This window comes from Sorex araneus, chromosome 1 (genome assembly GCF_027595985.1).
Source record: "Sorex araneus isolate mSorAra2 chromosome 1, mSorAra2.pri, whole genome shotgun sequence".
Lineage (NCBI taxonomy): Eukaryota > Metazoa > Chordata > Mammalia > Eulipotyphla > Soricidae > Sorex > Sorex araneus.
The window spans coordinates 12653891-12666643 of NC_073302.1; the positions used below are offsets into that span (position 1 = coordinate 12653891).

The 12753-nt window shown below is 40.3% G+C and overlaps 1 protein-coding gene across 1 annotated transcript in view; it reads left to right on the top strand.

Annotated features, from left to right (window-relative positions):
- Positions 1 to 12753, top strand: part of LOC129403484 (complement C5-like) — a 52043-nt gene that overhangs the window by 17671 nt on the left and 21619 nt on the right. Inside the window, exons 12-15 of the mRNA XM_055132144.1 lie at positions 1267 to 1470; positions 7833 to 8042; positions 8145 to 8294; positions 10388 to 10517. Of these exons, the coding sequence (XP_054988119.1) occupies positions 1267 to 1470; positions 7833 to 8042; positions 8145 to 8294; positions 10388 to 10517 (694 nt within the window). The remainder of the gene's footprint in view (positions 1 to 1266; positions 1471 to 7832; positions 8043 to 8144; positions 8295 to 10387; positions 10518 to 12753) is intronic.

The window sequence follows — 12753 nt, forward strand, 5'->3', positions numbered from 1 at the left end:
ATTTTTCAGCCACACTCATTGGTACTCAGTACTTACTCCTGGATCTGTGGTCAGGGATCATTCCTGGTGGGGCTCAGGGACCAAATGGAGTGCTGGGGAGTAAACCCAGGTTGGTCGCATAGCAGCTAAGCAACCCACATGCTGTACTAACACTCTGGCTCCCACCAGATTCAGTTTGTATAAAACTACACGCCTCCTTCCACCTCCAGTCTAGATCTCCTCCAGGGTGCCTTGTTTTAGCAAACGGTCTGCAACCACCTTGTACTTCTCTCTCCACATGTGGCCTGAGAGTTGGAGTGTTCTCTCACTCACCTCTGATCTCAACTGACCCTGTCCTAGATCCCCTCATAGACATTGTGTACTGCCCGCCCATGCTACCTCAAATTCAGCCATCTGAGGTAGTTTTCAGCTCCCAAATGTCCTGTGCTCTACTATTGAAAGGTCTTTGAAACTCTACCTTGGACTCTCCCTGTTCTTTGAGTCCTTAATGCCTTACTTTTGGGACCAACGGAGGATGTTTTTTCCCTTTCAGTACCAGGGAGGTAACAGAGGTGTCACGCAGACAAAGCTTATATTTTTTTCACTGAGCCTTGACCCAAGCCCCAGGAGCATCAACATTTACTCAGATCTTAGAAATTTCAAGTGCCCTCAAATTGCTCAAAAATATATCCTCATCACCTTTGTGTCTGTCAATTAGTATACACACTGACAAACTAGGGATAAGATAATATCAAAGTTATTCTATGCAGTTGCCAGAATGGATATATATATTTCTAAAACTAAAAAAGGGTTTAAATACATGTCTCTTCTCTCTCAGAGTATTTTCCCCATTGTATTTCACTGTTTCCTAGTTACCTCCACAATAGTATCTTCAGCAAAAAACGTCCAATTCTTCAGCTTCAAGTAAAACATCGATGGGCCAAACATGTGTGGGTTAAAGGATGAGTATAATATGGCACTTATATTTACAAGAATTCACCATGACCTTACTCTTAAACAGATTATCTTTACTTCCCTTCTTCCTGTATCTCCCCAAGAATAGAGAATATTATTCACCACCACTTTTATTCACAATGAATGGAATGCCCATGCTACATACCTGACTAGAACGGGATTGAGGACTGGAAACACCTGCCCCATACATATTGATCATCAATAATGATCAATATTTATCATAAATAATAATCAATATTGATCTTTTTATTGATAATTATTGATGCAAGTTATGAGTCAGCACTTGACATGTTTGTCTCTTATCTTCCTTAGGTCAGAACTGCTATCCCAGACCTTCCAGCCAAATACCAAGCCAGCAAGGACTATGAAGTGGTGGCTTACTCGTCCCACAGTCACAGTTTCCTTTCACTCAGCTGGCCAGACAGTTACAAGACTTTGTTTGTGGGGAAAACTCTAAACATAACCGTCACCCCTGAAAGTCCTTACGTTGACAGTATTACACACTACAACTACCTGGTAAGATTGATAATATCTAACTTATACCTAGAAACCTACTACGCAAAAAATATTTGAAAGAGTTCCTTACCTGAGACAAGGCTGTGCTCAATTGTTAGTGAATGAGTGCGTGCACTTTGAGATTCCTTTAACGTCTTCTAACTCTTGGAGTGATAGCCTATGGCATGGTGTCAAGGGGTTGAAATTATTTTTTATTGATTGAGAGCTCATGGTTTTCCATGCTATTAATAGTTTCTCATGCACATAATTCCAGTATCACACACATCACCAGTGTATGCATCCTCCTCCCCAAATACCCCATCATCCCTCCCTGTCACGCCTTTCCCTCCCCAACTTCGTGGATCAGTTCTCCCATTATGCTGCTTTTGGACACTTGTTGCTACATTGCTATATGTCTTTAAGTCCCACAGATGAGAGAGATCAATCTCTCTCTGTCCCTTTCTGACTGACTTCACTCAGCATGATATCCTCTAGTTTGATCCATGTTACTATGAATTTTGTTGACAAAGTTTTTGTTTGTTTGTTTCCTTTTGAAAATTAGTTTCTTTCTCTTTTATTATTACTATTTTTTATTAATGAGTCACGGTGAGTGTACAGTTACAGAGTTTCATGCTTCTCTTATAGTCATATATTACTCAAATACCCATCCCTCCACTGGTGCCCATTCTCCTCCAAGGATGGCCCCAGGGTCCGTCTTACCCCCTCATCCTCTCCCCCCACCCTACCCTGCTCTCTGACAGGGAATTCCTTTTTGTTCTCTCTCTCCTTTTAGGTGTTGTGGTTTGTAATGGAGGTACTGGGTGGCTATTGTGTAGAATCCGTAGTCTGCCTTCAACCCGCCTATTCCATCCCGGGTGGATACCGCACCACACTTCTGAGCTGCCTTTTCCCCCAGTATGTGAGGCCGGCTTCCAAGCCATGGAGCAAATCTCCTGGTACTTACTGCTAATATTCTTAGGTGTTAGTCTTCCAGTCTGTTGTTTTATATTCCACATATGAGTGCAATATTTTTATGTCTATCTCTTATTTTCTGACTCATTTCACTTAGCATGATACTCTCCATGTTGATCCACTTATATGCAAAGTTCATGACTTCATCCTTTCTGACAGCTGCATAGTATTAAATTGTGAGCATTCGGGTATTTTCAGATTCTGGCTATTGTAAACAGTGCTACAATGAACATGCAGGTGCAGATGTCATTTCAACTGTACATTTTTGCCTGTCCAGGATATACTCCCAGAAGTGGTATTGCTGGGTCAAATGGGAGCTCATTTTCTAATTTTTTGAGAAGCGACCATATTGTTTTCCAAAAGGGCAGAACCAGTCGGAAGTCCCACCAGCAGTGTAGGAGGGTCCCTTTCTCCCCACATCCTCTCCAACAGCAGTTGCTTTTGTTCTTTTGGATGTGAGCCAGTCTCTGTAGTGTGAGGTGGTATCTCATAGTTGTTTTGATCTGCATCTCCCTGATGATTAGTGATGATGAGCATTTTTTCATATGCCTTTTATTCATTTGCATTTCTTCCTTGAGAAAGTTTCTGTTCATTTCTTTGCCCCATTTTTTGATGGGGTTGGATGTTTTGTTCTTGTAGAGTTCAACCAGTGTCTTATATACCCTTGATATCAACCCCTTACCAGATGGGTACTGGGTGAATATCCTTTCCAATTCTGTAGATTGACTTTGTATTCTGGTCACTGTATCTTTTGTGGTGCAGAAGCTTCTTAGTTAAAGATAGTCCCATTTGTTTATCTCTGTTTCCACTATGTTGCTCAGTTGTGTGTCATCTTTGAAGATACCTTTAGTTTCAATATTGTGGAGGGTTTTGCTGACCTTGTCTTCCATGTATTTTATGGATAGTGGTCTAATGTTGAGGCCTTTAATCCATTTTGACCTGTCTTTTGTGCATGGAGTCATGTTGTGGTCAAAGCCCATTTTTTTGCATATGGTTGTCCAGTTGTGCCAGCACCATTTGTTGAAGAGGCTTTCCTTGCTTCACTTCACATTTCTTGCTCCCTTATCAAAGATATGATAATCATATATTTGGGGTTGAATGTAGGGATATTCCACCCTGTTCCATTGACCTGCGGCTCTGCTTTTGTTCCAATACCATGCTGTTTTAACTGTTACAGCTTTGTAGTGGAGTTTGAAGTTGGGAGGGTGGTGTCTCCCATCATTTTTTTCCCAAGGACTGCTTTGGCTATTCATGGGCGTTTATTGTTCCATATTAATTTCAGGACTGTTTGATCGATTTCTTTGAAGAATTTCATGTGTATCCTCATAGGGAATGCATTGAATATGTATAGTGCTTTGGGGAGTATTGCCATTTTGACAATGTTAAGTCTTCCTGTTCATGATCAGGGGATATGTTTCCATTTCCTCGTGTCCTCTTATTTTGTGGAGTAGCGTTTTGTAGTTTTCTTTGTAGATATTTTTCTTTATAGAGATCCTTTACCTCCTTAGTTAGGCTGATCCCAAGGTACTTGATTTTCTGGGGCACAATTGTGAATGGGATTTTTTTTAAATGTCACTTTCCCCTGTCTCACTATTTGCGTATAGGAAGGTCATGGATCTTTGGGTATTGATTTTATAGCCTGCAACTTTGCTGTACAAGTCTATTGTTTCTAGGAGTTTCTTAGTGGAGGTTTTAGGATTCCCTAGTTGTAGAATCATGTCATCTGCAAATAGTGAGAGCTTTATTTCTTTCTTTCCTATCTGAATACCCTGAATGTCTTTTTCTTGTCTAATTGCTGTTTCAAGTACTTCCAGTACTATGTTGAACAGAAGTGGTGAGAGAGGGGATCCTTGTCTTGTCCCTGATATTAAAGGGAAGGCCCTTAGTGTTTCTTCATTGAGGATAATGCTTGCCATGTTTTTGTGGTAGATGTCTTCGACTATCTTGAAGAAAATTCCATCAAAGCCCATTTTGGTGAGAGTTTTCATCATAATTGGATGTTGGATTTTGTGTTGACAAAGTTTTAATGAGAGCCTTCATTCAGTCTTCAGAGTAGTCATGGCCATTACAAGGGATTTAATCACTAGGACTTAATTACAATAAAAAAGAATTTAACCATATATTCAAGAAAGAATGTAGTAGTTTTAAGGCAATAATTACTGTTTAAAATAAAATTAAGGTGAGTGTCTTTGTTGTATTTTAAAATCATTTGATGTCCTTATTTTTATTTGTGCATATAAAAACAATTCTCTTCATCTGCGACCAGAGTGATAGTATAGTGGGTAGAGTACTTGCCTTGCATGTGGCCAATACCTCACATGGTCCCCCATCACCAGGAGTGATATATGAGTACAGGGCCAGGACTATGCCCTGAACACCACTGGATGTGATCCCCAAAACAAACAAAAAAAATAATTTCATTTTTCTTATTAAATAATAAATGTTGGGTACCTGATAAAAAAATTTTTTTAGTTGGATTCAGGGATGGCTCAGTGGTAGAGCATCTGCCCTGCAGACATTAGTTCTAAAGTTTCATCTTCAACACAGTCCCAAATAGTTGGGCAATCTTGGCACTATTTTTCAGCATCCTAGGGCCCACCACAATGTGAGTACTATCTCTGTGTTTTATATCAGTTGTAGCACATCTAAGTGAGTGAGAGCACTACAATTAAGGTGTGAAATCCTGGCAAGTATCACAACCAAATGTGGACAACCCTAGTCATCAGCAACAACAATAGGAAGGGAAGGTGGAAAATTTTAAGAAAGAAAAAAAACCACTTAACCCATTGAACTGTAAAATAGGAAGATCAACAGCATGATCTATTAAAATATGGATCATAATGATATGGGTTATTTCCTAGATAAATATCTGTTTAGAAAGCAACAATTAATGCAAACAGTTCCAAACTCTCTTTCTTTCAGTGTCTAATAACATATTATTTACTAGGCCATTTTTTAAAAACTAGGTAAGAACGTTATTGATTCTGAGAAAAGCAGATTTTGGCTAATGGAATTTTTTTTTTTTAAGCAGGGGTAGAGGTTGGGTCTTACCTGATGGTTCATAGGGCTTACCCTGTCTCTGTGCTTAAGCATCACTCCTGGTGAAGTATGCGGGACCACAGGGGGTGCCAGGAATTGAACTTTTGTGGGCCTCACTCAAGGAAAAATGCAGTACTATTACTCAGCCTGAGCTAATGAATAGCTTGTATCTATACCTGAAACTTAATCTGCAACTAATCAATGAGTTTAATAAAACCATAATAATTTGATCACTATAAGTGTTTATGTCCATATATGTACCAATTTCAGAGTAGGTGCCAAATGGAAATTTGTTGGATAACTTTGAGTTGTCCTAGCTCCTCCTTCAGGATGCTTAAGGTCTATTGAGCTACTCCCACAACAGTGCCCCTGAGGCACACCCAATTCCATCAGGCACTAATAACCCTATATTGCTTTTCTCTTTCCTTTATGTCATTTACATGGTTAATTTACCAATGTCCTTTTTGTATAGATACAGGAAGACAGTTATGCTATGCTTTTAACATGGGAGTTAATTGACTCCAAAATAATATTTACCCTGGGCATCCATATTTACTTGACTTAAGCCTCAGTTGCCTTTAGCTCCTAGAGATCCAAAAACAGAGGCCCAGTGAAGGAACTGGATGGACCCAAGGCAAGCTGTAAGCTACCCTGGCATCAAAAGGAGACAGAGCTAAGCTCCATAAGTAAGTTAAGAGTGCGATCATGGACAAATTTTGTCATGACTTAAAAAGAAGTAACTGAACAAGTACCCTGCTGGGGTTAGCAAAGACTAACCTGGCCTGAGGACTATGGTCTATAATATATAGTGAGATTTCCCTAGGAAGAGCCAACCTTTAAGCCTACTTACTTACTCTTACTATGTTCATACAAAATGACTAGAAATATTTTAAGAAGTAGATTTATGAAGGATCTCCAGTTCTGGGCACATCTATTCGATTCCACCATTTTCCCTACACTAACATGTGCCTCAGAGACCTGGGCCCTACGCAAACATGATGAGAACACTCTTTGGGTATCCCAAAGAGGAATCAAAAGAGCTATGCTAGGAGTATCACGTCTCACTCAAGTGAGAGAAGGAATCCGGAGTTTGGACCTCAGTCGATAGTCAAGAATCAGACATGCTGTCTCATTTGCCAAGACATCAAAAATCAGATGGGCTGAACATATAATAAGATTCAGAGATGACCCCTGGACTAGCGCTATTACCAACTGGATTCCACGGGACATCAAAAGACCGAGTGGCCGTGAGATGGTCAGATTTCTTTGTCAAAACCATGAATGAACAGTTTGAGGCACCTCCTGTCCCTGGAGCGAGCAGATACCATTGGGCTTCACAAGCATGCGACAGGATCAAATGGAGACGTTACTACAGGCCATTCGAACAAATAGAAGATCAACAGGAAGACAAGTGATACAAGTGATACAAGATTTACTATGATTGTTTAAATAGATAACTAGCTGAGGCAAAGATACAGTAATATACCCTAGGTGGAATTCCACCATTGAGTAGATGTCCTACTAATCTGGAGTGTTGAACCCTCAGATCAGACTTTGTCCTTGAGTAAATCTCCTGAAGGACTGGCTTTACATCTCTTTATTGTTATGATAATGTTCAACCCCACCTTTGTGTATCACCACCTTTCATGATTTCTATATAACTATGCTGTGAGGGGTAAGAGGGGGTTAGACGTTGAAGACTAGAGGAGAACAGAGACTTTGGGACTTTGGGACTCGAAGAAGGATTAGATTATGATGATGGCTGGAAGTAGAGAACAATGAGACTACAACAGGATGAGGAAGAACAGATAAGAAAGAGAGGACTTTGAGTCTATGGAGAGACTAGGATGAGGGAACCATGGTGACTGGGACTCCGACCAAAACTACGACTGTGGGGATTGGAGCAATAGCACAGCGGGTAGGGCATTTGCCTTGCACACGGCCGACCCGGGTTCGATTCTCAGCATCCCATTTGGTCCTCTGAGCACCGCCAGGAGTGATTCCTGAGTGCAGAGCTAGGAGTAACCCCTGTGCATCGCCAGGTGTGACCCAAAAAGAAAAACAAACAAACAAACAAAAACTACGACTGTGACAGTGCCATAATGGAAAAGGAGGAGAGAGAACTCAACTGACTGCAGACCACTGGGGCCTAGGGCCTGTTTCTTTGTTCCTGTCTGTTCCTATCTGTCCACAATTGTCTATCACCTTGTGTTGGCCAGGAAGCGGCTCTTGGCCACTGGCCACTCAAGTCGCATGTGTACCCACACACTTTTTCCTTTTGAAACTCACAAATATTAATTCTTTTCCTCTTCATCAACTTCTACCCAGCTTTTAGCCCCATTTGATGTTTATTGATTGCTGTGTATTTTTAGGTTTCTTCTAAGGGAAAAGTTGTGCACTTCGGAACAGTGAAGAAACTCCCAGACAAATCCTCCCAACTTTTGAAACTTCCTCTGACTCGTTACATGGTTCCTACAGCCTGTCTCCTGGTCTATTACTTTGTCACAGGAGATCAGACAACAGAATTAGTGTCTGACTCAGTCTGCCTAAAGATTCAAAAAAAATGTGGCAATCAGCTTCAGGTAAGTCACAAAGACATCTGCCAGCCTGAATTCCTCTTCATTGTTCTAACACTAAGGCTGTTTAACCTGATACTAAAATTCTTTCTTTTTCAAATATTTTAGATACATCTGTCTCCAAATAAAGATGTATATTCACCAGGTGAAAGTCTTTCTCTGACTGTTGAAACTCAGTCAGAATCATGGGTAGCATTATCGTTAGTGGATGTTGCTACATATAACTCTGAAGAAAGAAGCAAAAGTTTCGTGGAAAGAGTTAAGTAAAATAACTGCTGTGATTACTGACACTTGACTTGACTCAGGGCCAAGTGACCGCCAATGTTCTCTCAGACACTGCGGGCTGCCGGTAGAAGAGAGATTAAGGAAACACATAGATGCTCATTGGTATACCTGTAATTTAGAGTTTTAGAGTAATTAGATTTAAGTTAGATTGAAGGATAATTCAGTAAGATTTAAGGATAGGAATACAAATAGCATTTATGACATCGTTATTATTTCTAAGTATCTTTGTGAAGACTTACATCTCTAATAGTTTTGGTTTGCTTGATTTGGGGACCATACCTGGCAAGATTCTAGAGTGTCTCCCAGTGGTTCTTAAGTGACCATGTATTGCAGGGGGGTTAAATGCAGGTTACCTGCATACAAATTGCACACAAATGCAATATCCACAACAATACCTTGAGAAGAATATCAATAATAAGGATAATTAACATGTGGCTGGTGATAGCTCAAAGGGCTCAAGTGCAGTTTGATATGCACAAGATCTGGCTTTGATTTTCTGCTACTGCATAGTTCCTGAGCACTGCCAGGAGCAATCCCCAAGCACTGGACTTGGAACAGCCTTTGTTCATTGCTTGGGTGGGTCTACATTCCAAAAATTTTTAAAAAATATTTTACACTAGTGCAGTTCTTATGTCTTTGATGAAGAAAACTGAATTAGGAATATTTGGTGACTTATGGTCTGAGTTAAATGAGTTAAATCCCAGCACTGCTAGAATTAAGAAAACTTTTTTGGTCAAGTAACCCCATATTTTTATCCATATATATTACATATATCCAGTAAGTCTATTCTCCAATTTATTTTTGCATAATATTATCATTTTGTGACTATTCCGGTGAAATGCCTAATTTCCACTTTCTCATGGAATAAACTAAAATATAACTACATGCACTTCAGAAACAAACCAATCACAACCAATTTCATACTGTCTTCCTATCAGTAATTGATGAAAGCATCTTGTTTACTAGCATATTTGCTGGAAAGAGCAATAATTTTCCTGTCTCAGATTATTAATACTTTGGATACATCATTGTGTTTTCTTTTTGCGTACAGAATTTTAGTTACAAAATCTTGTGTGAATCATGTTTCTTCCCAGGTATATGAGACCTTGTTTCTCTTGCCATTTTAATAAGTCTATTTATAGAGCATCTTCTAAGTTCATGTATAAAATTAGATTCCTTGCTCATTCCAAGGAATGTAGATAACTACAAACTGGGTTTCTTGTGGAATGAGTATACTCGGTCCATGGGACAATGATGAAAGAGCAGCAGAAACAGGGCGATGGTGGGGAGACTAGATAGCTACACACAAAATAGCTACATCCGGGACTTGCCATTTCCCCTCTCCTGCCTCTCCTGCCACAGGCCATTCAGTAATAGTTATCAGCACTATTCAGGAATTCTCTTGATCAAAATGACTCTCTAAGCATTTTTCTCTATTTTTTCTCCCTCTTGGGAAGTCATAATATATATGATCTTTGTGTAAAAAGTGAGCAATTTCCAGTGGGTGGGTATTGGGTAGCGGTCATAATTTGCATTTTCTAGTTTTTTCTGTTTGTCAGCCACTTTGGAAATGCTTGGGCGATACTCCTGGTGGACTCAGGAGTCACTATTAGTAGTGCTGGGGCCCCAAAATGCTGGAGCTGGAAACCAGTCCCCTCACAGAGGAGTTATTCTGGTAGCAATGGCATTGGAATTGTTGTATTTTTTAGTATCTTTTCGTATTTTCACACCAAGTATTTTATATATTTGAGGCTTTATACCAGAGTAAATATGAGTAGGAATAATTTATAAATTGATGTGGAACACTATATGCCTGAAAAACTGTATTATGAATAACTGTAAATCACAGTGTTTTAGTAAAACTAAAACTTTTTAAAAACTTTTAAAATCTTTAACTTTTTAAAATTTACTTTTAAAATAAAAAATGGGAAAAGATTTGGGAAAACTGAAAACTTAGGTTTTAGCATTTAGCAAGCTACTTACAGCTACCATTATTTACAGTTCTGCTATTTCCCATAAGAGTCACTAATTGTTGTTTTTTGGGAAATGATTTCTTCTCTGAGCAGATACTTCAGTCTTCACACAAACCCGGCCAGGAGTGCGGGGCAGGCGGTGGCAGGAATAATACCGAGGTGCTCTGCTCCACGGGACTCACTGTCCTTAGCAACGTGGACACAGGCTGCTCCCAACAAGATGGTAACTCATTCCATTTGAAAGTCACCGGAGAATTCTTTATTCGCGGGTGGGCTCCAAAACAATGATTAGGGGGTGCAGAGATAACTCTGCATAATGATGGACGAAATGGTTCAGTACTATGGCCTGGCAAAGTTGGGTGACAACACAACCACATTCAGGCATGTTAGGGGACCTCCCTGGTTATACATAGTAGTTCTGGGGGAGGAGTGCGAGATGAGTTGCCAGGGTGGAACTCAGGCTTGTGAGTGTAAGGCGGCGTGTTCTCCTGAGTGCCTCAGCTATCTCCAAGCTCTGAACTGGATACAATTTCAAAAGAATATATTGCTTTTGCTGACCCCACATACATTACACCTTAAAAATCTTTCTTATACCAGAGAAGTTCTCCCCTCGTCCCCTGCCAGCGGTTGGGGGTCAGCTCGGAAACCCCCCACCCTGGCTGGCAGCTCTCAGCCATCTCGTGCACCGTGCCTGACCCCCACCCCCCCGCCGTCTTGCAGTGAACACATCAAGCGCAACAAAAAGGCCATTTTAAAGACATCATAGCCCCACATCTTCAATTGAGATCCCTCATAAGCTAAGGTAGTGCGCCTGACAGTAAAGCCCATAACAACATGAAGAAACAGAGAAAATCCCCACCACCAGGAGAAATGGGAGAGAGGATCTCAGAAATCCCAACAGGGACTTCCCAGAAATACAATATCCTCTCAGATAAAGAATTCAGAGAGGAAATCATCAAGATGGTTCACGAACTCTAAGCAACTATGGAACGAACATCCAATAAATTAAGGGAGGATATGGATGCAGCATTGGAATGGTCCACTAAGATAATCCAGGAAGAAATGAGAGCAGAAATCTCAAAGCTACCAACAGAAGTTACACAATTAAAAGAATCGGTAGATGAAATTAAAAACTCAGTAGGAGCCCTCAATAATAGGATGGCTACAGCCGAAGACAGAATCAGTAAGCTTGAAGATGACTTGCAGAAAGCATATAGGCAACAACAAATAATGGCAAAAGATCTCAAAATGGCTCTAGAGCGAATTAGAGTCCTAGGGGATGACCACAAATGAAGCAACATAAGAATCATTGGAGTAAAATGGGGTTTGGAGGAACTTTCCTCAAGATAGTCGAAGCCATCTATCACAAGCCTACGGCAAGCATTATCCTCAACGGGGAAAAACTAAGGGCCTTCCCTCTGAGATCAGGCACAAGACAAGGATGCCCACTCTCACCACTCCTCTTCAATATAGAACTGGAAGTACTTGCGATAGCTATTAGACAAGAAAAAGAGATTAAGGGCATCCAGATAGGAAGGGAAGAAATCAAACTCTCACTATTTGCAGACGACATGATACTATATCTAGAGAAGCCTAAAACCTCTACTAAGAAACTCTTAGAAACAATAGACTTATACAGTAAAGTTGCAGGCTACAAAATCAATACCCAAAAATCCATGGCCTTCATATATGCAAACAATGAGGCAGAGGAAAGGGACATGAAAAAAGCAATCCCATTCACAATCGTGCCCCAGAAAATCAGGTACCTCGGAATCAGCTTAACCAAGGAAGTAAAAGACCTTTACAAAGAAAACTACAAAACGCTACTCCATGAAATCAAAGAGGACATGAGGAAATGGAAACATATACCCTGCTCGTGGATAGGGAGAATCAATGTTGTCAAAATGGCAATACTCCCTAAAGCATTATACAGATTCAATGCGATCCCTATAAATATACCCATGACATTCTTCAAAGAAATGGATCAAGCAATCCTAAAATTCATATGGAATAACAAACGTCCAAGGATAGCTAAAACAATTCTTGGGAAAAAGATGATGGGAGGCATCACCATCCCCAACCTCAAACTTTACTACAAAGCAGTAACAATTAAAACAGCATGGTACTGGAACAAAGGCAGAGCCGTAGACCAATGGAACAGGGTGGAATATCCCTACACACAACCCCAAATGTATGACCATCTAATCTTTGATAAGGGAGCAAGAGATGTGAAGTGGAGCAAGGAAAGCCTCATTAACAAATGGTGCTGGCACAACTGGACAACCACATGCAAAAAAATGGGTTTAGACCTTGACCTGACACCATGCACAAAAGTCAGATCAAAATGGATTAAAGACCTCAACATCAGACCACAAACCATAAGGTACATTGAAGACAAGGTCGGCGAAACCCTCCACGATATTGAAGATAAAGGTATCTTCAAAGGTGACACGGAACTA